Below are 25,461 nucleotides of genomic sequence, written 5' to 3'. Positions count from 1 at the left end.
CCCCCGTCAGTGGTTGCGATAAGTCACATTCTAACCCAATATTTTAAAATATTAGAAATAATGACAAAATCCGTGTGAGCAAAGTAGCAAAACTTTAAATAAAGATGAGATCACCATTACTCATGTCTCCCTTTGCGTCAGGCTCCAGAGCCCCCATGGCTGGCTCCTTCCCCAAGGTGGGATTAGAAGGGCAGGCAGGCCCTAGCCTGCATTAATCAGCAACCTGCCATTTCCACCACGTGATGCTGGAGGGCTGGGGGTGGACTAAGGCCACACTGTGGGAAACAGGACCCCAAAGCAGTCTCAAGTCAGGCACAGGCAGGCTTCCCATGGATCAGGCCTTCCCTTTAGGTGGGGTCAGCTTGGCAGGTGGGCTGCCTAAATCAACTCCTCCCTGGATTCTGGGAATGAGAGATAGGCTTTGGGAAATGGGGCACTGTCTTATTTGGTTCCCCCAGAGGGTGTTTGGTCAAGGCCAGGAGACAGAGCAGGGGAGTAGGGGAGAGGGAACCAGCAGCAGCAGCAGCTGTCCACCCAGGGTCAAAGAGGTGGGAGGACACGGATTTATGCGGCAGCTCTTGCCCCTTCCTGCGGGGTTGCTCCAGGGAACTTCACCCCGCCTGCGTCCTCCCTGGCGGGCGCAGACGGAACACAAACAAGGGTGGTGAGAGCTGATGGTCACAAGCCAGTTGGTGTGCGCAGAAGCAGTGACAAGGGGATGTGGGCGTGGCTAGGAGTGGACGGGTGTGTGTGTGTGTGTGTGTGTGTGTGTGTGTGTGTGTGTGTGGGCGGGGCCAAGCAGGGACTGAGGACGTGGGCGGGGCACAAGGACAGCTGCCCACTGAGCAGAGAGGCTGGATGGACCCCCTCCAGGCTGGATGGACTCCATACTCTTCCATGGGGCTCCCTCCACTTGGCCCAGAGCTCCTGAGAGTCCTGGAGTCCTGGGAGATGCCTCTGGGGACTCGCAAGTACTGACTCCAGGTCACTGTTTTTATCTACGCCAGCCTTTGTCAGAAATCAGGATGGTGGCCACCTTTTAAGAATTGGGAAGACAAGTTCTCCAGGCAAAGCCATTAATTATTCTGTGTGCAGAGCCAGACAGCTAAATCCCCAGTGCAGCCTGGGCTAGGTGGTCCCAGAGTCACTCTCTCATGGCAGGGGAGCAGCCACCTGGCATACCACCTGTGCAGGGCAGTACTGGGCACTTCAAATGCACTTTCATCCAAACCCTGGAACAACCCCTGTGGCAGCTTTCTGCAAAGGAGGAGACCCAGGGAGGCTGAGAACCCACAAAGGGTGGTGGTGGGGCTTGGGTAGAGCGGTCCTCCCAACTCCAGCCTAGGCCCCTCTTTGCTGCACTGCCCTACCTTGCTCACTTCTGCCCTGTTATCTGGCTGGTCACACCCTGCCACCTCCTGGCCTGCCCATCTAGCAGCCTGGCCATTCCATGGGCAACGGCCATAGGAAAGGAGGCTGTAGAAGGGCGGTCCACGGGCCTCCAGATTGTGGGGAGGATCCAAGACAGAAGTGGCTCTTGAGGGCTGGGCACTGAGGGAGGCCCAGGAAGACCCAAATGTGGCTCCTGCCCAGGGGCGTGGCATCAGCCACACAGCTGCAAGGCGGGCTCTTGCTGTGGGGGTCAGACCTGGTCACGGCAGCTGTTTGTTTCCCGCACCCAGTTCTCTGAGGGACTCTCAATGAAGTCAGAAAGGAAGGTTTTCATAGACTTTCTCTGAAGTGCCCCAGATCCCAGGGCTGTAGGAAAACACGGACCCTCACTGGTGACCTCAGGACTGCTGGCTAAAGAGCCAGATAAGCTCCCCACCCAGAGAAATGGCCACATTGAAAAATGAAGATGTCCAGAGACTCCCCTGTGGTCTAGTGGCTAAGACTCCCTCCTCCCAATGCAGGGGGCCCAGTTCAATCCCTTGTCAGGGAACTTGAACACATACGCCGCTACTAAGACCTGGTGCAGCCAAATAAATAAAATTTAAAAGTATTAAAAAAAAATAAACATGTTCAGTGTGGAGGGTGCCGGTAAACAGGCCATGTGACATTTCACCCATAATGACCCAGAGCCGTAAACAGACCCAGCAATCCCTACATGCATATTGGTGTACCAGAGGATGTTTCCTACACGAACGTTGCAGTGCCACAGTGAAAGTCAGAAGTGGTTACCGAGCCCACCCGAAAGAAGCATATGCACAGGTAATAATTTTCTCCACTTTCAGGGTTTTCCTGCTAAACCTCCCCAAACACTAGATTCCATCGCCCGGGGTCTGACCACAGGAAAACAAGAACAGCGGGCAGGTTGCGGGGGCATGCACCCTGCACTGGGCGTGCCTGAGTCTCAGCACCCCTGCTACCACTCTCAGGCCTGTGCCCAGGCCCATCCTCCGTCAGGAGCACCATGGACCTCCTGTGAACTCGCGAGGCACCTGTCCATCACTACTTTCAGAATGTTTACCTGTGGTTTACCTGTTCCCTGGTCTCTCTCCCCCGGGGGCAGGGAGTGTCTGTCTGTTCCCCATCAAGTCCCCAGGCCCACACCCTCAAAGAGTATTTGTTGAACAACTGCGTGACCTTGTTTAAACTTTATGCCACTCTGAGACGTTTCATTATTCTCGTTTCATCTTCACCTTCCTTTCTCTTACCTGCATGTTTGGATTTATCATTTTATCTTAGCATGTTAAGTCGGGGAAAATAGCAGTTAGTTCTGACAGTGCACTTGCTGGGTATGATCAGCGTGGCTGCCCCATGCCAGGCCCATGGCTTCTCAGCCCACCCCTCCACCCCTCTGCCGGCTCTAGTCTTAGGCTCCGGGGCCGTACCCAGCTCAGAAGGCCCGTGGGTAGCACAGACTGGGCCACGAGGAAGGCATTGACCTGGCTGGGCCAGTCACGATCCTTGTCTGGGATGTTTTGAACTGGACCAGAGAAGGGGACTTTCTCTTTGCTCTGCTCAGGAGGCTCCCTCAGAGCTGCCCAGGGCCGTCTGCTCTGAGAGGCGAGAGGGCCTGCCCTGAGCATGTGCTGGCTGGACCAGGTCCCCTGAGGCCAGTCCCACCCCGTCCTTCCTGAAGCCTGTTATTGAGCCAACACACTTGGTTCCTGCCTGAGCTCCAGGATAGGGTCTCTGTCACCTGCAAGCCTGGCACCCTCACTGCATGCCCTGGCCTCCGCTGGCCCTGGCCCCTGGCCACACACACTGGGAGCTGTGTTGGGAGCAGCTGGCGGCAGCTGCGCTCTGTGCCTGACAGGGTGAGAACAGCCCGCCCGCGGCGGCTCCACACCCGGGGCAGGCCCAGCTGGGCCATCTCAAGCCCACACACATCTCACTGAAACGGGTGTTTATTACCCCTAGAGCAGGGGCATCCGCAGGCCTTCTCCTGCAGGGGGCCTGGTGCCATCACTCCCGACAGAGACAAAGTCCACCTCCTGCGCGGCCCTTCAGATACCCGCAGCTCCCTCCACGTGGACCCTCCTGCCTGAAGCTCCTCTCTGCCTCAGAATCTGCAGAGAATGCTTCCTGAGTCAGGGGGATGCCCTGCTGCACCCCCATGACAGTCCTATCGCAGCTGCTCATGTGTTCAAGGAGGCAGGTGCCCCTCGACTCTTGCCCGTGGCTTCCTGCACCCGCTTGTCCTGGGGTACGAGTGTGCAGGACCCATACATGCGCCCTGCCAACACTGCTTTTCTGTGTTGCCCTTGAATGAGCAGCTGACAGAGGACCACCCTCACCCACAGAGAAAACCCTACTGGTTCCTCATTTATGCCTCAAATATCCCTTGAACGTTCCCTCCGTCCCCCAGGGGCACTAACAGAAGATGAGGCAGGGACGGTGTGCCTGGGGCAGGGCTCCCCCCCGCCGGGCTCCCCAGATCCCCATTTGTCTTCTCTGTCCTTCAGTCTGTCCAGAATGTGTCCGGGGGTGTCCCCCATTGTCCTCAGTTTGTAACCCTCTGGGGTGGGGCTCCCCATACAGGTGACAGACCTCAGAGCTGATTTCACAGAGAGGAAGAACCATGCCCAGGCCAGGTTCTTGGCTGTTTCTGCCCAGGCCATCTCATTTCTGGGACTGCAGGAGTCTGAGGGGGATGTGACCCCCAAAGGGCTTTCCTGCCGAGAGGCCGGCCCAGCAGGGGCCTGACGGGAGCGGTGTGCGGCTGGCCTTCCCTCCTGCCCATGGCGCTGGTCTGGGAGCAGCTCTGAGGCTGGACGGAGCTGGAGCCAGGTCTGCCCTAGCTCTGCGGGAGAGCTGGGCTTTCTTGACAAAGATGAGGGGACGTTGCCTCCTCCCTGGTCTGCCCTGGGGAAGCCGGAAGACAAAGGTGGCCATGCCTGGTCCCCCAGTCAGACCCACGCCCTCCTCTTGTGTAAGAGACGAAACCTCAGCTCTCGAAGTGGGCAAAACCAGGCCCGGGGACATGCCACTGTCCCCACATTCCTGAGTGGGCCCAGGCAAGCTGGGGATTGATGAGCCCCTGGAGCTAGCGAGTGTGGCACTGACCAGTGCTCCCCACCCTTCACAGATCTCTCCCCAACCCTGGCCACGGTCTACTTGACAGCCCTGCTCAGGATGGGCCAAACTCCAGAGACGGCCCTCCTCCCACCCACACCCTGGAGTCCGGACACAGTTGGGTGTTGGGGGAGGGGAGGATGTGGGCAGGATCTGAATGCAGTGGGCGGATCACAGATGCTCACCTCAGAGCAGGCCGGTCATTTCCCACCCGCGTGGGGCACTTCACCTGTGACCCCCACGGAATCCTCACACCAGGCCCAGGCAGCGGATCTCATCTGAGCTGAGGCCCAGAGAGGGGCAGCCACTCCCCACCCGAGACACACAGCATGTAGGTGAGGGCTGGATTCTCACCAGGCTGCCACACTCTCCGAACAACGGAATAGGATTCTCCGGAAAGAGGAATGATGAGCCCTGAAAGCATCACGCTCAGTGAAGGAGCCAGACACAAAGGCAGTGCATCACAGCATCCCATTGATGTGAACTGTCCAGAGCAGGTGGATGGAGAAACAGGAGGAGACGGCGGTGGGTGAGGGTGACTGCTGAGGGGCACAGGGGTTCTTTTAGGGGAGATGAAAATGTTCTAAAATTAGACGGCAGTGACGGTTGCACAGCTCTGTGACCAGACTAAAAGCCACTGCAATTGGGCACCTTGCATGGGTGAGCTGTATACTATGTGAGTTATCTCAAGAAAGCTGTTTTTAAATCAAAGCAGACCCCGAATTAAGGCACCTTCTGAATCACAGTCACGCCTGGCTCCCAGGAGAGGAGGCAGGTGAGGGCTGGGGTCCAGCCTTTCCCTACCACGGTGGGTGGGGCAGGCAGCCACAGGTTTGGAGGCTTGGGGAAGGGAGTTCCATGTGGCCAGTCCATGCAGAGAGGCAGGGCCGGGGTGCAGGCTGGTGGGAGGAAGACCTGAAATAGCTCTCAGAACCTGAAACTCCGGGGAGAAGCTGAGGGCAGTGTGGTGGCTGCGAATGGGGAACCGGGCTGCTCCGAGGGAAAGGAGAAGTTCTGTTGGGGGGTGTCAGAATGAAGCGGCCGGGGAGGGTGGCAGAGGTGGGCAAGCAAGGATTCTCTCACGGGAACGCTCACTTTTCCAGAGCCCCTGGGCACCACTCACTAGTTTGTTTGTGGCAGGACCCCGGGAGAGTAGCGGGGAGTTGCATTCCTCAGATCTGAGTCCAGGGTGGGGGCCGGGGAAGAGACCAGTGCAGCCCCAGAGGACAAGGGGGCCCACCCTTTTCCATCCATAAAGGGGCAGGCTCTGCGCCAGGCTCCAAGGGCACGTGGCATGTGCTGTGAACTCGGACGGGCTGTGAAAAGGTGGAGACTTGAGTGCGGAGACTATTTGAAAACTGCAGAGAAGGTGAGAAATGAGAAATCAGAAAGCCCTGGTTTGGGAAGGCGCTTCAGACTGGGGATTGGACCCCTGTCTTGGGTGAAACCGGAAGTCTGCTGCCTGGGGCTTCTGCAGAAGCCTGCTTTTCCTTATATGAAGGGGCTGGTCCAGTTTTGTCCTCTGCATCATCTCTCTTCCTCTTTCTTCTTGCTTGGGAGGCAGACGTGATGCCTGGAGGTGGTACAGCCACTTTGCAGCTAGGAAGCCACTAGTAAGTGGAGGTAGAATAGAAAGAGCAAAGCAGCCTGTGTCCCGGATGGCCACACCAGCCTCGACCACCTGCTTCTGAGCTTCTGTTACTTGGACAAAGACAAACAAACCCTGTTTCCACTGCTGTTGGCTTTTCTGCTATTTGTAGTTGAATGCAATCCTGTTGGAGACAGGGTTGAAATCCTTTGTGGGGAGGGTTGCCAGATATAGGAAATAAAAATACAGATGCTCGGTTAAATTTGAATTTTAGATAAGCAGTGAATAGTTTTCAGTGTGTCTCCCAGGAATTATTTGAGATATACTTATATGAAAATATTGTTTATCTGAAATTTGACTTTTCATGGATGAAGTAACGGGTCCCAGAGAGCTTTCACATCTTGCCTCAGAGCTTGTCCTGAGCGGTGTGGGGGTGGGGCCATAGCTGTATCCTCGTGCTCTGGGGACGCTAGGGCTTCCTAATTCTGTTGCTGTTCAGTCGCTCAGTCCTGTCCAACTCTTTGCGACCCCACGAACTGCAGCACGCCAGGCTTCCCTGTCCCTCACCACCTCCTGGCGTTTGGTCAAGTTCATGTCCATTGAGTCGATGATGCCATCTGACCATCTCATCCTCTGCCACCCTCTTCTCCTTTTGCCCTCAATCTTTCCCAGCATCAGGGTCTTTTCCAATGAAGGGCTTCCTAAAACCTGCCGTAAAACCATGCACGAAGGAGACTCGTCACCCAGAACAGAGCAATCCAAACCAAGTGTGGTCCGAAGACAAGACTCAAAGAGAAAGTGATGGTCGGTAGTGGAAGCCTCTGCCCCAGTTTTATGTGGTCATGACATTTTCATCCCATTTGACTAAAGTGCCAGCTGTGGATGAGGGGACAGTTGTTCCCCATGGACAGTGTGTGACCACCAACCAGGACTAGCCCCAGGAGTACTCTGTTGTGAGCAGTGCCGAGGCTTCATCCATGCTCCACAGAAAGCTACTGGGATCGATGAGCCATGCCTGCCTCGTGCTGAGAGAGGGGCGCAGGCTCCCAGGTGACCTGCAACCAGGCTGCCGAAGGTCCACACGCCAGGACTGAAACATGTCCAGGTTCCAGGACCCACCTTTCAGAGGTGATACTCACTGGGCCCCATGGAGCATGGTTGCCTTCAGCATCCCCTTTAGCCCTGGGGGCGCCTGGCAGAGCCTGGTGTCACAGCAGCAGGCAGTCTGGTCTGGTCTGCGGCTGGGGTCTTCCCAACTGGCATGCATCTAAGATTCTCCAGAGACCTGGCCAAAGGAGCGTGAGGGAAGCCTGGGGTCCTTGTCTTGCAGGCCTCTGGTCTGCCCTCTCCTCTCGCCTCTCCTCTCCTGAGCCCCTCCTCCAGTGAACAGTCAGTCTCTTCCGCAGGCTGGACTGCTCCCGAGGCTCTGCCTCAGGGCATAAAGACACAACCAGACTCCTCTCCTCCTCACCTTCCTCTGATAGAAACGCCGGTCTCGTGTCCCACGGTCAGTGGGCATCCTGCGATGGGTCTGGATGTCTTTCTGTTGATGCTGATTGGGCCCCAGGTGCTGTAAGTTGGGTGTTAACTTGCAGGAAACCGACAAGTTGCAAACCATTTATGCTCATAGTGAAGACTGTGCTTCACCGACTGTGTTTAGGGGTCTCAGGGCGGCATTCTCTCTTCTTGGGGTGGAATGTCACCCACGCCCTCCCTTGGGTCGCCTTTGCCTCCTGGCCGGCTCCCTCAGCAATCACACAAACACAGATACACTCTTCATGGAAGAGTGGTGTTCTTAACATTTCAAGAGTTTGCTTTCACCTGCCTTCCAGCTTCCTTCATTTTCTCCCTATCCACCCACCTGTCTGCCATCCATCCATGCACATCAGCAGTGGAATTCCAAAGTGAGACGAGCTGAGTCATTTAATAACACGCTTATTTGGATTAAAGCTGACAAATGTCAGTCTTGTTGTTTAGTCGCTAAGTCGTGTCTGACCCTTTGTGACCCCATGGACTGCAGCACACCAGGCTTCCCTGTCTGGGCCTGGACAGTTTGGTTTTGGGGCAACGCTTCCACTAATCAAGGTGCTAAACCCACAACTGCAGCCTCAGGGTTTCCATGAAAATAAGCCCTGAGCATATGTGCAGCATAAAACATATGACACGCTAGACCACATGACCTGTTAGATGGTAAACACAATGTTAGGTGCTGCAAACCGGACTGTCGGCACCATCACCCAGTCTTAGGAAGATGCTGGTGAAATCACGAACAGGCCCCAAGATCTCTGCTCTTTGAAATAATCGGTTTTTGCTTTAGTCTCCCAGGCCGCCCTGAGTCTCAAAGGTCTGACTCAAGAGCAAATGATTACGAAACATGAAGATGTAGACAAAAAGAATTCTTGTTGGGCTTGGAAACCGGTTACAATTTAGACTACAAACCAGCCATGGAGCAGAGTCACTGAACTCCCACTTCCCTGAAAAATCTGGATAAAGGTCTGATACACACGGGCTTCACCGGTGGCTCAGTGGTAAAGAACCCGCCTGCCAATTCAGGAGAGGCACGTTCGATCCCTGGGTCAGGAAGATCCCCTGAAGAAGAAAATGGCAACCCACTCCAGTATTCTTGCCTGGGAAATCCCATGGTCAGAGAAGCTGGGTGGGCTACAGTCCGTAGGGTCACAAAAAGTCGAACATGACTGAGCACACACACACGCACACACGCACACTGACACACATTCTGAAGTTGTTTTCAAGACCTCCACTAGGTGAAACTCCCAGTACAAGCATGTAGATCCCAGACCAGGTGGAAAGCAGAAGGCTGATGATGCTCAAAACTTCACCTTGATGCCAACCAGTCTGAGAACTGTGCACCAGCTGTGCAGATACCCTGCAGCCCCTCCCTCACCTGGCCTCTGAAACCCCTTCCCTGAAAGCCATTGGCGAGTCTGGGTGTTTTGAGCTTGAGCTGCTCGCTCTCCTTGCTTGCCACCTGTAATAAACACGGTACTTTCCTTCATCACAACGCGGCATCAGGGGACAGGCTCTGCAGCTTGCGGGCGAGGGGACCTGAGTTGGTTCAGTAACAGTGGCAGCGAGATGCCCATCTGGAGGCCCCAGTTGGGCCTCTGCGACCTCATCTTGCTTTCTTCTGAGGGGGTGGGGCACCTGCTCGCTACCGCACATCTCACATGCATTAGCCAGCAGGAATGTTAAGGTCACTCTTTTCGCGGCCAGCATGTGGGGTGAAGCCAGCTGTCACCTTCCAAAGGTTCTGTAGCAGCAACGGCTCCTGTCATACCCAACACAAAAGCACCAGCCCAGGGCTGGTGTGACTGAGCTGGGTGAGGCCACTTTGTGACAAACAGCACCTTACAGGGGACTTGATTGCTCAAATACATTTTAGGGAACGTGCCAGCCAAAAGTCACGGAGCCAGCCTCAGATCCCCTGGCTTGGAAGCCAGACCCTGGCATCCAGTACATGGCAGGGCCATGGGAGTGAAATGGGGTGCTCACAAGTCTCCTTTGTGGGAACAGGGAGAGTTCGGCGACGTGCCACGACTATTACAAACGCCCCCTCCTGCCCCCGCGCCCCGTCCTGACTGCAATACCCCATCTGCACACCCTCTGCAGTGGGGGCTGTCCCGCCAGGCCTGGGCTCCAGCACGGCCTGTCATGTATTCCTGGCCTTGCTGAGGGTGCACGGGTGTGTCTGCTCAGTAGTGCAGGCTCCTGACTCCCCCAGGACTGGCCATGGCCACCTCTGTGGAGTGCTGTCTGGGGGAGGCCCGGGGGGTGGTGCTCAGGTGGCCAACGGGCAGATACCAAAGTCCCCTCAGCCACCTCTTCCTTCTAGCGTCATCGAGGGGCCACTCAGAGTGCCATTTCTGGCTTCCTGGAGTGGGGTTTCCCAGCTTGGAGACCTCAAGCCTGCTGCTTGGTGGCCACACCACCAGGACTTTCCACCACCCAAGCCTCACATTGAAGGTCTGGAGCAGAGCTTGAGTTGGGGAGGGGAAGGTGCAGAGCGAGGGAGACCACACCAGCCTCTCCTCTGTTCATCACAGCCAGACTCACTGCCACAGCCTCACCCAGATGACCGCTGAGCCCACGTTCAGAAAAGGTCAGATCAGGTGGGCCGAGGCCCCCACCAGCTTGGTGCTCAGGTGCCAGTGTGCCGCCCTTGCCTCCCACCTCCACTCACGCTAGTTTCCATGGGTGGGGCTTCCCCAGCAGCCACGGGGATTCACAACCTACAGAAATGCCCAACATTGCGCTGGACACGTGACTGTACAAAAGGCCTTTCTCAACAGGAGCTGCAAGGGGTCACCGTGCAGCCCCACACTCGGGCTGCCAGGCTCAGGGGGCCACCAGGCAATGTGGCCACGCCTGTGCTGATGCCATGATTTCTATCATTGTGGGGAGAAAAAGGAATATTGCAGGACTCAATACTTCTATGTAGCAATTTAAAACACAGACAATTACAATGTATCTGGGAAAGACACACAGATAAAACAGTCCCTTGGACAGTTCCGCAGGTGAGCAACTCTGGTGCTGACATGCGACCCGGGCCCCATTTTACATTGAGGATTCAGAGCCGAGTTTGGGGGACTGACCTCGCAGGGCACCCTGAACTGGGTCCGGGACCTGTAGCCTGGCTTTCAGTGATCCCAGGGTGGGGGCAGGGGGGCAGCCTCCAGGACAGGGGGCACTGGATCTACAAGCAACTCCTTTTTATGAAGAAGTGCGGGAGGGAGCAGCTCTGGGACGAAGTGACAGCTTGTTTCCCCTGCTTGGGACGGGGCTTTCCTGATGTGGGAAGATTATTTTATAATTTAAACGAAAGGTGGGCCGATGGCAGGAGCAGGCAGCACGTCAGGGGCCCCCTGCGGATGCCAACCAGGCTGGTCCCTCTGTCTCCCAGGTCCTGCAGGCTCAGCAGCCTGTGCAGTAGAAACTGGACGTGGCCTGCGTGTGAAATTTTTCATATTCTGGCAGACAGAGAAATCGGCTTTAAATCTTCTGTTAAATCTGGTCTACCCGAAACGTTATCATTTTCACTTGTATTCAAGTTAGAGAGTATTCAGGTATCTGTTGCATCCTGCTTTTCCCCAAAGACTTTGAAATCCTATGCCAGGGTGTCTCCAGCTGGACGGACAGCCCCAGAGAGTGCTAGAGCCTCAGGGCCGGCTGGTCTCATCCATGCTGAGGGTTGGGTCAGGGGCTCAGGGAGGTGTGTCGCCGTAGTGACGGGTGAGAAGCAGAGTCTGGACCGCGGACATTTGCCAGAATGGGAGGTGGCTGGGCAGGGCAGGGCTGCAGGACCTCGTCCAGCTGTCTCTGGACCCCGCGGGAGGGAGGGAAGCACCTGGCAGTTTCGGTTTCCACAGGAAGCTGCCTGCTCCCGTCTCCCCTCCAGCCAGCTGTGCTCTCTGCCCTGCAGCTTCGAGTGGCGGCCCCCGCCTGGAGAGCCCCCCAGGTGGGGACAGCCCCTCGAGCTGCAGACGAGGAAGCCCGGGTCGAGGGGCCAGAGCTGATCAGAGTCCCTTGTCTGGCCTCCTGGGCCTCAGAGGATGGAGCAGGGTGCGATGCACCTGGGAGCTGCGAACTGGAACGAGACTGTTCTGACTTGCAGTTTTTTGTCACCTGCTTTAGAATATCGGGTCCTGACCCTGGGTCTAGAAAACGCTGTGGTGGTGGAGGGGTGGAAGGGCATCTGTCCGTGCATCCGTCTGTCCAGGCCTCCTGAGAAACAGGAGTGGAGAAGCGAGGGCTGTGCGCACGGAGCCTCTCGGGGAGGCTCCTGGCCCAGAGGCTGAGGCACTGCCTGGCAGGAGTGGGTGTGCAATCAGCAGTCGGGCTGGGCTGGCGGGCAGTGTCCTGGGGAGGTGGGCCCTGGGACCCCTCAGTAAAGTGTGATCTCTCTGAGGTCTAGGGTCTGGGTGTTGGGGTTCCTGCGTCTGTGCTGTCGCCCTGGTCACAGCGAGGCTGGAACCCTAGACCTTTCGTCTTAAAAAGAGGACCCGGGTGTGGGAAGACCACCACAGCCCCAGCCCCTGAGCTTTCTGAGGGGCCCTGTCGGCCTGGGAGGCAAGCGTCCCAGTGCCCCTCCTGCTTGGCCTCCCTCCCGCCATGCTGCCCTCTCCCAGGGCCTGTGAGTTCGGGGCTTTCCACATACTCAAAATGCACCCCGATTTGGGAGGAAAGGAGGAAGCGCTGGGAGCCCCAGGGCGGGTGAATCCCTACTTCCTTCCACAGGGCCCCTTCTTCACTCCCGCCAGGCACCCTGGCCGGGGAGGGGGTACAGACAGGGGGTCACAGCCAGGATCCTGCAAGAGCTGAGAAAAGTGGGCTGGGCCGGGTGGGTGCCAGGGTCCTCCGTTTCCATCCCCAGCTTTTCGGGGGCTGGCTGCCACCCCCACATCATAGATGAGAAGACAGGCCTGTGGGGTCCTGGGCAAGTGATGGAGCTGGTTTCCAGCCCGGCCCTTCCCCCGTGATTCTAACCTGGTCCAACCTGAGCAGACAGGTCCGGAGGGTGCATCTTCAGGGTGGCCTCCCTGACCCCTGGCCAGCATGAGGACCAGGCCTTGGTTCCCTGTCCACCGGACCAAGGGCACTGGGGACACTGGTCACGTCTCTAGGGCAGTGACAGTCCATCAGTGTGGCTCCTGCAGCCGTGAGTGGGTGGGCCCAACCCTCTGCTGTCTGACATGTGCGCCTTCGTCCACCAGCCCCCCAGGCCGTAAGCCCCCCAGGCTGTGAGCCCTCTGGAGATTCCTCTCAGGAAGGGACCCCTTGCTGCGCCACAGAGTGAAAGCCATGGTCAGAGTACCCCTTGCCCCATGAGCCCTCAGTTGCATAGTGTGGCCCTCAGAGAGCCCGAACTCACTTCAAGGGCAGTCGTGAACCTGGCCCGGCCTGCTTTTCTGAAAGTTGCAGAGTAGCAAGGAGCACAGGGCTTGGCTCCGAGGCCTGGGGTGGGGAGCCCTCAGGCATCAGCGGGGGCGGTGCTCTGTCCAGCTGTCAGCTGGGGCGCCAGCAGCATCTGCCCGGAGCTCCCTGGAGTGAAGCCAGCAGACCCCACAGTGGGCTCTCAGAGGGCTCAGCCCAGGGGATGGGCTGCCAGGTGTGGCTCCCACACTGGAGTGCTGGGTGCCAAGGGGGTCCCTTTCCTGAGGTCCCACCCAAGTGCATTTCCTCCCAGGGAGGGTGCTGGGCAGACAGGGAAGCTCCAGCCCTGCTGGGGACTGCTGTGTGACCTTGGGTAGGTTTCTTGGCAGATCAGATTTGTCCTCATGTGTGCAGCCAGGTCAATGATGCCTTTGAAGGGTTACTGGGGAGAAGCCATGCCCAGGGCCAGGAAGGACTCTGGAATAGAGCAGTCCTCACCTCTGCCCCTACCCTGCCCTCTCCTCCAGGGAGCAGCCTGTCCTTGGGGAACAACCTTGGCAGTCCCTCCTCTGTGCCTGCAGTCACGGCCCTGAGCCTCTGCTGTCCGAGGAGCAGGCCTGTTATATACAACCCAGTCGTCACCCAAGGATCTCCCAGCCCCCAGAAGTGCCACCTGAGCCCTCACACCCAGAGCAGAGGTGGCCACGACTGAGGGATTCTCTGCTCAGACGCTGGCCCGGGTGGGTGAGTCTACATCTGACCCACACCCTCCCTCTTAGGAGCTGGGGGAGGAATGTGTGCACCCTGGGTGTCTGACCTAGTCCTCCAGGGCCAGATAGGTGAGGTACGAATGGGCTTGGGTGGGCTCTGTGGCTGAGTAGGTGTTGGGATGGGGGTCAACAAAAAGGTTCCTCCATCGTTGGGACGTAGGATGGTTAGCAGGTCAGTGTTTCCAAGGCAACAGGACCCACCGGGATGGCGGGAGGTGCCTGCCCTCCCTGCAGTCAGCATCCCTCTCTGGCCGCTGTCCCTTCCCATGCCTCCCTGGACCTTTCCTAGAAGCGCTGCTTGGTGGTGGTGGGGGACAGTGGACCAGGGAGCTCTTATCACACATCAAACCTGCTGGCATGTGATCTTGGACGGCCAGCCTCATCTGCTATTTCCAAGCCACCTGCCTGGGTGTTCTGTGGCTTGGCAGTCCCTTTCCCTTTCTGGGCCCTGTGCCCCCTGTAGAGGACACAGGCAGAGAAGACGGGAGGGCAGGTGGTCCAGCACCATCCACGCCTCTGGCTGCAGGGGAGGGAACACTGGTGCCCATTGGGAGGGGCTGGGATGGGCTGCCCTGGTCTCATCCCCAGGCCTGGGTCCAACTCAGCCCTGGGGCCACATGCTGTCTGACCCCTGGCAGGTCACTCCAGTCTCTGGGCCTCAGCCTGACAGCAGCTGTGATCTAGCATCTAGAAACCAACACAAGCCACTCGCCAGGGCCCCTGTGCTGATCAGTGCACTCGCTGTCTGTGGGTGGTCGAGTCGCCTGGACACGGGGTGCCCTCATCACCCAGTGCTGGGCACCCCAGCAGCGCCACTCCAGGTGCTGAGAGTGCCATGGCAAGCAGACAGTGGAGCCAGCACACCAGGGAGACAGGATAAGTAGACACGGAACCGCCTCCTTCATCAGATAGAGTAATAAGTGAAGGGGAAACAGCAGGAAAGGGTCCTGGGCACACATGTTGCCGGGGGAGGGCAGGGTAACCAGAGCAAAGACTTGAGAGGGGGTGGGAGGGGGCTGAATGGAAGAGGAGCCTGTGGGGAGGGAACAGGGCCAGGGAAGGTATCTGGGGTGTTGGTGGGGTGGCCATGCACCAGCTGGATAGAGGGAGAGGGGTGGGCTTGGGAGGGGGGCAGGGGAAGCCCCCAGAGGGCGTGCACACAGAGGAGAGGTGATCCGGCCTGACTTCTTGAGTTCAGTCTTGTAAACAACGGAATGGCAAATTGACTCCCCAAAGCCCCACAAGAAGAGCCTGTCAACACCCCACGTCCAGAAGACCCTTGGATGGAATCCCCATAGATGCCACCTCCGTTCTGGGCCACCCTCTGCTGGTCACTGCCTGCTCCAGGATGTCTGCCTGCCCTGGCTGTGCCAGTGGGACTGTACGAGGGTTTTTAATGCTGAGACTTTGATTAGCACCATTGCAGCCCTACCTCTGGCCCCATCACCTGTGTGAATGAGCCTGAGTCCAGCGGTGGCCCCTCTTTCCCTTCCCTTGGCCTCTCCTCCGCCACTGCAGTTGTGGAAGTGAAGATGTGAGAGGTTAACACCAACGCCTTTCTTCTCAGTCCAGACACTTTGAGAAATGAAAGTCTTTGCCTCCTCTAGCTACCCGCCAAGGGACCACTTCCTTCAGGAAGCTGGCCTGGATTGCACCCTGTCCCCTGGGCATCACTCCTGCCCCTAGTTCTGTCTTCTGAAGTTTGGATTTGTTGTCTAATGGGTGGGGAGGACATGGATGGCTGGAGTCCTCCTGCTAGCTGACCCCGGAAGTCTTTCTCACAGGCTTGTGGGATGGGACAGCGTGGAAACTGCAGGTCTCAGGGAAAGAGTGCTCCACATTTACCCTGGGGGTAATGCACTCCTCCCAGGACCTGGGGTGGAGTGTAGCCCTCCCTCCCCAGACTTATGCTGGGGCATGGGGGGATGGGGGCAAGCTGCACCCCTGCTCCTCTGTTCTGGAGGCTGGCCTGGGGCAGGTCAGGAGGCCTTAGGAGATGGGCATGGAGGGAACACATGGGCGTTTGTCCTGCCGCCCTCTCTCCAGGGCTCTCCCACTCCGTTCCTTGCCTGGCCCCTCTCTCAGCTTATTCCTCTCCTCCCTTCCCACCCCTCAGGTCAAGGAGTGTCCCTCAGACGTCTGTGCTGGCCGGGTGACTCTGTTTGATCTGTGTCAGTGGTTTCTCTTCAAACTGTCCACACTGTTGCCCAGGGGTCATGGGAGCAGCTTCCTGTCAGGACCAACTGATCTGGCAGGTGTCGAGGGCTCCTTCCACCGTAATGGGCCCCCCCTCCCATCTGACCCTGCACCCATCCTGTAGGGTCAGTAGAGCCGGGTCCAAGCCTGCCTCTGCTCTTGCCTGCTGTGTGCCCCTTGGAACCTTGGTATCTTCTTCTGAGATGGCAGTCACAACCTCAAACGGGGCTCGGCAGCCCTGAGCCAATATCCTGACACAGGAGCCCCCAGCACCATGTGGTCAACAAGAAGTGGAGATGGGCCTGGGGAAGGGAAGGAAGCCCTGCAGGATATGAGCAGTGCAGGGACAGTACAGCCGTCCCACATTAGGCAATGGTACAGAAGTCAAAGGACAAATCGCTCACAGGACTTTGCACAGAGACGCAGATGGACGGTCACTGTGGGGCTCGGTTCTCAGTCCCACACTGCACAGAGGGGCTGTGGACTCTGCCGTCCATCCAGGCATGTGCCAACCCCAGATGCCCTGGGTCCTCCCAGTATGAACTCCCCAGTGTCCATAGCTGACTGTCTCCTGACAGCCCTGAAAGCGTGGCCAAGGGCCTCGGCTGATCGGAAAGTGAGGTGGTGGGAGGGCAGTGGGGCAGAAAACACGTGGGATCCTGATAACCTGGCTCCCCTCTTGCAGGATGCACCCCTTGAGGCTCCCTGACCCCCATGGCAGCTGGAGGCCATGAGCCCAAGCCCTGGGCCTGGCTGTGCCATAGGCAGCTATGCAGGCCATGGGCTCCTTTGCCCCAATCCTGCCACCTGGAACACAGACAGGATGGTTGGAGCTCGGTCACCTGGAATGGAGTGGCCCTAGATTCCAAAACCACTGTCCTTTTTAGAAGAGGAGGAGAGGCCGTATTAAGATGGGGGCAGAGATGGGAGGGATGTAGCCACAAGCCAAGGATGCCTGGAGCCCCCAGGAGCTGGAAGAGGCAGGCGGGACCCTTCCTCGGAGCCTCTGCAGGGAGGCTGGCCCTGTGACCCTCCTAATCTCAGACTCTGGCCTCCAGAATCAGGAGATTTCTGTTGTAATTCACCCACTGGTGGTGATTTGTTACAGCCTTCCCAGGAAATTAATACAGCAGGGAGGGGCATTCCAGACAAAGAATGTTCCAGAGAAGCCCTTGTGGCTGGGGGGGTGGGAGGGTGGGGGCGGCGGGGACAGGAGGAGGGGGACAGGGGAGGGAGGGCAAGGCCACTTGGTGACAGTGGTGACCTCTGAACCCCACCCCTGCGGCCAGGTGACCCAAGGTTCGCAGGATGGCGCCCCCCACGAAGCTGCCTCGCTTGGGCCCTCCGGTGATGGGTCACTGCCTGTCTCCTGTCACTCACCAGTCCCTCTCAGGTGACGCTGAACAAGCCTGACTCAGTTTCCCCTTCAGGCACTGCCCCTGAGCCTCCTTTGCCCGAGGCACCCCTGCCAGTGTGCTGGCTCCACCTCTTGTGTGTGGGGTCCAGCTCTAGCACACACGACTGGCACCTTTTCTTTGCCCGCACCTTGTGGCATGTGAGGTCGTAGCCCCCGCAGTGGAGTATAAAGTCTTACCACTGGACCGCCAGGGAAGTTGGGCACCTAACAAGCCTGAGTACCATGAACACCCTCTAACCAGCACTGTTCCTTTCTGCCTGCTGCCGCGACTGCACACACCTTGGAGACGCGCCAGGGGGGTGGGTCTGTCCGCGGGTCTGTCGTCCCCCCACCCGTGGCCCCACCCCCGCTTCCTACCAGCAGGAGGGCAGCGCAGGGTTCACGCACATTCTCAGACAGACAGACTCAGCTTTAGAAGATATTACTTACTATTCTTTTAGTGGTTTAGGTGCTACTTGACGTTTGGAATCTCAAAGCTTTTCACAGACTCTTGGGAAGCCTGCAGGACAGACCCACCGACCCAAGGCCTGTCCTGGACCCCCCGGGCTCCCATGGAGTCCAGCACAGCCCCACCTGCCACTTCCCGTGGTGGAGATGCCTGGCACCTGGGGGCCCGGCATCTACCCCTTTGTGGGGTCATGGGGAGCTGGATCTCTCCCTGCGTGTCTGTGTCTGTCCCATGGAACCAGGTGATTAAGAGAAGATGGGCCATAAGTTCCTAAAAGCTGGAGTCCCAGGACGGGGACCCCGTGCCCAGGCAAGCCCCCAGTTCAACACACAAGCCAAATGCCCACTGCTTTCCCTCCTCTCCGAAAAGCCCCCCAGGAAGCTCCAGAGGCCCACAGCCCAACACCTGGAGTGACATTGTGAGCGCAGCGGGCGCATCACGTTTCCCAGCCTCGGACCCCTTGCACGCGGACACGCCACCATCCATCTGAACACGGCCATGGCCAGCATCTCACACACCCTCACCCGCTACCCACTGCCCACCCCTGGCTTTGAGAAGCAGCTTCTTGACCCTTTCATGGAGCCAAAGGATGGGGCCTGACACACGAAGAACCTAAGGCCCAGGTGAAGAGGGACTGGTCCCAGGTAAGGAGCTCAATGAGTGGTCCCAGGACAGTGGGGGTCAGGCAGGGCCACTCTGGGGAAGAAGGGACAGCTGTGTGGTCGCAGCTATAGCCGGATGGGACCAGAGGCTGTGGTCAGCCTGAGCGCAGGGCAGCCATATCCCAGGCCAGTGACTGGAGCCTCCGTGGCAACGTCTTAGACTCGTCAGCAGCATGCTAGTGACTGTGGAGAGGCAGGCTTTGCACACCCTGGGGCCCCAGTCCTGGATGTGCAGAATGCCAGGTGGAGCTGGCCCTCAGGTCCCTAGCTGGGGCAGGTGGGGACCCGCTTAGGGCAGGTGGTCCCTCTGCAGGGGAGATGGGCTGTCTGGGGTTGGGGTGCTGGGGTGACTCAGGCCTGCTTGTACTCTGCAGGCTACTGCAATGAGACTTGCGGATCTGTGTTCCTAATCCATGGCCACGTGGCTATGGCTGGTGAGCAGGGCCTTCTATGTGCAGTTCTGTGGGCCCCTGAGTCCCGGGAGAGCCAGGCAGATGATCCTGCAGCTTGGGCCCACAGCCTCCTACACCCCCCAGTCAGCAGCCCCTGGAGGTCTTCCCTGTGTGACCACCTCTCCCTGGCACTGGCTCCGCTGGTGGGAGCCCTGGCAGGTTGCTCCTCAGTCGAGCAGAGCAGGTCCTGGACCACCACTTGCTCCTGGGGCCCTGGACCAGCCCCTCTCCATCTGGCCTCGGTTTCCTCCTCTGAACTCCAAGTCTTAGGGGTCCCCAGTGCTCTGCACACCACCTTTCTCTCCGACTCCTGGGGCCCTACTCACTGAGCAGCCTCCACCTCCAGCGTCTGCCTCTGGGTGGGGCCCACGGGGCCCACCGGTAGGCCTGGCACCTGCTGGGCCTCCCCGGCCACCTGTCCCAGCTGCACAGGTCTGTGCCTGGCGGGAGGCTGTGCTGATGTTGGACGTGAGTCAACAGGCCAGGAAGCACAGCAAGGAGATGTCGCTGCCTCATGCCACCTGCTCAGTGCCGCCCCCGCCACCAAACCGGTCCCATCCCCTTACCTGGACCGCCCTTCCTGGGACCCCGGGGCGTTGAGCAGCTGGTGGATGCCGAGGGCCCACTGTCCAGCACGGGGGATGCCCGGGACATGGAGCCAGAGGGTGGGTTCAGGAATCTGAATCCTGCTGAGGTGGGAGGTGGGCAGCCCCGTGGTGGGCAGCAGCGTGGAGCCTGGTGAGCCCCACGCTCAGTGCCCTTCTCAACCTCGTGGGCCCTCAAGGGAAAGACACAGGCCTCGGCCAGCCTGGGCTCCTCTGAACTGGAGGTCTCCGTCCCCCAGACTGCTTCAGGCCTTCTTGCAGCTGCCTGGGGAAGGGGCGGGTGGCCGCAGGGGCTCATGTGATACAGGGCGGGCCTGGGGTGGCGCCGGTGGGGGAGGTCGCCTGCAGCCTGCGGCGAGGCAGCCAGCTGTGTCACCGTGATAGTGCGGCCGGCCGGGGAGCAGCCGTGCAGCTGTGCCCACTGCTTCCTCAACAGGAACCATCTGGGCCCGGCCCTGCCCGGCCTCCCCTCACGGCAATTCCGTTCTGACTTCCCAACAACTTCCTCCTCCAGCCCAGCCGGTGACACTCCACCCACCCTGAGCCTGGCCCGCTGGGTGTGCTTCCTTGACCTGGGGTGGTGCAGGGGGGGCGTGAGGGTGCAGATCAACAACAGAGGGACAATGTCCACCCTGGCCAAGCCTCCCAGCCCAGTCCTGCCTGCCTATCTCCCCTCTGGCCTGGCCCAGCCTGCAGCCCGGGGTGGTCTGGGGGTCTCCACCCTCTCCTGACCTCAGCCAGACTTCCTCCAGGGCCCTCCTCCCAGGGCCAGCTGTTTGTGGGCGTCACTTGTAACCTTGACCTGACTTCTGGGTCAGCCCTGGTTTGATCCTGGTCCTGCCAGTCTGGCCAGCCCCATGCACTCAGGCTTTCCCCTGCAGCCTCGAGGTCCTGGCCCCCACCCACCCTGAAACTGCTGCCCACTGGGCTGGGCAAGGAAACCCCCTCTCTGAGCTTGTCCTCCTGGCTGGGGCCTCCTTGGAGATCCTCACCCCATTTCCTGATGGACACCTTGGGGAACAGTCAATTCAGACTCACAGGTGGAATTTGCTGAGCATGAGGCTGCTCCCCAGTCTGAGGGATGACAGAAAGCATGCCAGGGCCCTCGGTCACCTTTTGGACTAGACACGGGTGTCCCAGACCCCTCACCCAGCACAGAGGAGGTGCGGCTGCACACAGGCACGCAATCACTTGGTGAAGGTGGTGACCACCATGGGAAGACCCCTTGAAGGAGACAGCGTGCCCCTCGCCCTCCACTGGCCTGTCAATCAGTCCCTGGGGACCCAAACTTGGTGTAGGCTCAGGGCCTCAGACTGGCCAGAGGTGTGCAGCCCGCAGCCCCAGAGCTCACGCATTTTGACAAGCTGAATTGAATTTCTAGGTAATTCCTGCCCGTGGGGAGCAGTCCCAGCAGTGCAGAGGGTGCGGGGCAGCCAGGGAGAGCCCCGTCCATGTCCCTGCCGCTATCTTTCCCCAGAGGCACCGTCTCCACAGGTGGACATCCTTCTAGAGCCTGTGCAGCCCAGACCCCGTCTGTTCCTGGAAGGGGCCTCCACGTGCACGTCCCCTGCGGGCCTGGCTGCCCTGAGTCCCCAGGGTTCAGATGGAGAGGACGGTCCTGGGAGCCAGGGCCCAGTCCCCGGCGTCTCTGCCCTCCTCACGGCCCCTCCTGGTCTGCCCTGCTTCAGGTCAGGGTGGGATCCAGGGTCACACTGGCCACCACCTCCGCCACCCCCCCAACCCAGTTTCCTCAGTGTGCGTGACGCCCTGATCACCGTGGTCCCAGCTCCCAGGCAGCTCAGGGTGGAGACTGTGGAGATGCCAGGTACGGCCTGCCTCAGGGTCCACAGTGCAGCTGTGACCCCACTGCTACTGGAGCCCTGTGTCACCCCATTTTCCAGGCTGCAGATGGTGGGACCTCTTCAAGCCGGGGAGTGAAAGGGTCTCAGGGAGGAACAGGCCCCTCCCCTGTGAAGGCAGTCCCCACCCTGGCTCTGGGCAGATGTTCAGGGCACCTTGCACCTGCGGGGCACCCCAGATGGGACACTTCCACTTTCGTGAGGGGCCTCTCATCCTGCCTGGTTTTCTGATCAGCAGGGCCAACAGAGGTTGAGTTGAAATAGAGGAAAGTTGTCCATGAATGGGGAGCGGGTGCGACACCGCCCTTGGTGGCCATCTCTGGAGTGTTCGCCTGCTCCCCACTCCCCCCAGGCTGGGCAGTTGGGGCTTGTGGGGAAGCAGACGTTGGTTGCGGCTTTCAGAGCTGGGCGGCCCAGGAGATAAGGCGCCCAGGAGGAAGCGGCTGCAGAAGGAGGGGTGGGGCCTCTCCCTCCAGAGGCCACGGCTGCCAGCACCCGGGGTGGTGGGGAGGGGGCGAGGGGCCTTCTCTCCCACGGGAGGCAGACATTCAACCAATAAGCTCCTAAGAGATGTGGCCCATGGGGCAATCGGGAGGTGATTTGGAAGCTGTGTCTCAGGGATCAGAGCTGCCCCTGGGGAGGTGAGAGGAAGTGCATTCCAGATAGAAGGGCCCTGAGGTAGTCACAGCTCCAGGCTTTCAGGATTCTGTAGGACGGCCAGGGTGCTGGAGGGAGGCCAGTGGTGAGAGGCCACTAGGTGGAGGGGGGCAGGGAAGTCATTAGGATGGGAGTGTTATTTCTGCCTCCTTTCCTGTCCTGTAGGAGCCCCATGATTGCTGGGTGAATGAATGATTCAATGGAGGTGGACAGATGGATTAATGGGTGGATGGATGAACGGGTGGGTGGATAAATGATGGATAGGTGTATAGATGGGTAGATGAATGGATCACAGGAGGATGGTTGGGTGGATGGAGGGATGGGTGGGTGGTGCATGGATGGCTCACAGGAGGACGGGTGGAGAGAGGGATGGGTGACTGGTGGATGGACCAGTGGAAACACAATTCTATGCAAATCTTAGGTAAGCTGTGCTTTAGAGAGCAGGGACTGCGATTCACAGGGGTGACATTCCCAACCACAAAGCAGCCCCTCAAAGAGGGATATGAGACACAGGACAGCCCCACAAAAGGCCCGATGAGGAGATGTGAGCTATGAGGGAGCCAGGATAGCCCAGCACTCTTCAACCCATGGCCTGGCAGGTGGCTAACCTCTGCTTCCAGGTCTGGAATGAAATGTGGCCTAATGGTTGTGGTGTGCTCGCTTCAGGACTGACAGGTGAAGCCAGTCCAGGGCTGGACCCCTGGCCCACCACTCTCCAGTCAGAGTGTTGCAGAGCAAACTCAGGGTCACAGGGAAGGGCCACTTGCATCCTGGTTTGATACGTGGGAATCCCGCACACGAGGCGGGGCTCTGGGGCTCCTGGAGGCAGTCAGCACACTTACTGGCAGGAGGAGCTCTGTCTTTTGGGGCCAGAGGCTGGAGCCCACTCAGACAAGCAGGAGGACACTGAGCTGGCAGCAGGCGTCCCAACCCTCTGGTGCTGTGGGCACCTCTGGTGTCTGGTGAAACCCATGAGCCTCGACTCAAAGCAATGTTGGGAACACGAATACATTCACAGAAGTACAAAGGAAACTCTTTTCATCCAAATATAGATGCCAAACTGTTAAGATCTTCCTGATGTAGTTACACACATGCTTCTCTATTTACCGTAGCTGTGAGTGAGAACTGTGACATCAGATGTCACAGCAGCCGAAATACAAGACGCTAGGTTGAACCCTGTGAAATTCCTGCTACTTGACTGCTGCTGACCTACAAATGTGACAAACGCAGCTGAGTCTGTCCGTGCTGAGCTCACAGGAATGGCTGATACACCTGTGTTTGTGGTAAAAGGAAATGCTACACTTTGGTTAGAGGTTAGTGAAGTACAGGTGTAATTTTTTTTTAATATTTATTTATTTGGCTGTGCCGGGTCTTAGCTGCAACATGCAGGATCTTCATTGCATCAGGTGAGGTCTTTCGATGTAGAGCATGGGCTTACTTGATCTACGGCAGGTGGGTGGGATCTTAGTTTCCCGAACAGGGATCGAACACACATCCCATTCATTGAAGATGGATTCTTAACCACTGGACCACCAGGGAAGTCCCTGTAATCTTTTCCTTATCCAAGTTCATGGACCCCTCTCCGTCAATAAAGAACCACTGTTCTAGCTCACGTTGAAGACCCCTCCCATCCAGTGCTTCAGTTAGGGCCTTCCATCCCTGGTGAACCTGCCACGTGGAGGCTTCCAGAGTCAGAGACCCCTGGGGTCACACTCTCGTGTTAGCTTTCTTTGCTGGATACTCTTGGGCCAGCTACTGAACCTCCCCAGCCTCAGTTTCCTCAACTAGAAAATAAGAGGACCACACGGCCCACCTCACAGGGTGCGGTGCAGGTTCAGTGAAACCACTCAGCAGAGATCCTGCTCCATTGAGGTTGGCTGTGGTCCCTGTGGGTGTGCTGTCACCAGAAAGCTCATCCTGAACAGAGTTTTGTCAGATTCCCTGAGAATTCTGCTTGTCCAGCTCAAGACCCTGCCCAGGGAAGCCCTTTCGGAGTGAGGGCTCCCTTCCCCTACTCACCCTCCCTCTGTCCCCCGCTTTCACTGTCTGCAGAGACCTCCTCCCTCCTCTCAGCCCCCTGGCTCCTGCCCTCTACCTCCACACCACAGCTGGAAGATCTGCCCAAATCACATGGTCACCATCCAACTCCTCTTCATAAACCTTCAGTGGCTGCCCAAGGCCCCAGGATGAATGCCAAAGGTGACCCTGGATACCACCTTGCTCTACTCCTCTCCCCTCAACAGCTGTCTGTCTCATAGGAACTGCTTCTCTCCCCAAAGTGCCTTCATTATCTCTGACCTTTCACAGCTCTTCCCACAGACTGGTCCTCACCTGGCAAACTCCTACACATCCCTCAGAGCCCTCAGGAAGTGTCTCTCCTGTGCCTCCACAGTCCTGGATGCCCCATCACAGCATTAGCATCTTGGATTGTGGTTGCTGTGAGCCAGCCTCCGTGGACAGCTGGAGAGCAGCCCCAGGGTGGAGACCTCACCCTTCTTGGTGATGGCTGTGTCCTTGGCGTGCAGCCCAGGATAAACTTGAGTGTGACAGAAGGCCAAATGTGTGTGCACACGCCATCTCTGGATGCCCTCCACCCTTCTATAATCTCCCAGGCATGAATCCTGCCCTCAGGAGTCCACTCCCCACCTGCATGAAGAAGACAGAAGGAATGACCACCTCTCCTCAACCTCCAACCCCAGTGGTCCAACCAGTTCAGGGGAAGTGGGTCCAGAGGCCCAAGAACCTGGGTGGGTTGCCTTTGGAGACCTGGCCCCTAGAGGGGTGCTCCAGGCTCAGGTGCTGGGAGGTAGAAGCACGGTGTAGCGTCCCCTGAGTTTGGGGACCAGGGCTCTGTAGCCTGTGCTGGGTAAGCGTGGGCCTCCCCAGCCCAGAGGTGGGTGTGGAGTGGGGGAAGCCATGCCACTCCTCTTGCCCTGAACATTGCCTGCTCAACAAGCAGGACAGGGGCTTTGTGCTGAGCCCGGTGAGGACAGAGTCTGAGGATGGAAATAAGAGTGCTAACAGTGATAGCCAAGTCCCTGTGACTCAGCCCTGAGATGGTTGCCCTGTGCGCTCCACACCTGACCCAAACACCCTCACCATCACTGTCACCCAGAGGCTCAGCTGCCTGCTCACATCACCAGGTGGTCCACGGGTCTGGGGTCTGGTACCAGGCTGAGTCCAGTCAGACCCAGAGAGGGGCTGGGGAAGCTGGGCGGGCTGGGTAAGGACCCCGCTTCACTAAGGACCCCAGCCCTCCCTGCCCCACCCCTGGTCTCTGCTCCTCACCAGCCCCCACCCTTCCCAATGGGGTCAAGCCTGGACAAGGTTGTCCATCTCTGGGGATGGGAAACTGAGGCTCAGAAGGGAAGACTGTCACCTCTGCGTGACCCCAA

The 25,461-nt window shown here is 58.4% G+C and overlaps 1 protein-coding gene across 2 annotated transcripts in view; it reads right to left on the bottom strand.

Moving 5' to 3' along the window:
* The window catches only part of CBFA2T3 (CBFA2/RUNX1 partner transcriptional co-repressor 3), a 77,807-nt gene extending 57,967 nt beyond the window's left edge, over window positions 1-19,840 (bottom strand). The window contains exon 1 of one of the 2 annotated variants that reach the window (XM_040253679.1): window positions 19,512-19,840. In XM_040253679.1, coding sequence (XP_040109613.1) covers window positions 19,512-19,599 — 88 coding nt within the window. In that variant the 5' untranslated portion in view covers window positions 19,600-19,840. The remainder of the gene's footprint in view (window positions 1-19,511) is intronic. The other variant, XM_040253678.1, reaches the window with a different exon arrangement.
* Between the last annotated feature and the right edge of the window lie 5,621 nt (window positions 19,841-25,461).

This window comes from Oryx dammah, unplaced genomic scaffold (genome assembly GCF_014754425.2).
Source record: "Oryx dammah isolate SB20612 unplaced genomic scaffold, SCBI_Odam_1.1 HiC_scaffold_13, whole genome shotgun sequence".
NCBI classification, from domain to species: domain Eukaryota; kingdom Metazoa; phylum Chordata; class Mammalia; order Artiodactyla; family Bovidae; genus Oryx; species Oryx dammah.
The sequence above is the reverse complement of the archived record's forward strand: the minus strand, read 5'-3'. Positions and strand labels throughout refer to the sequence as shown.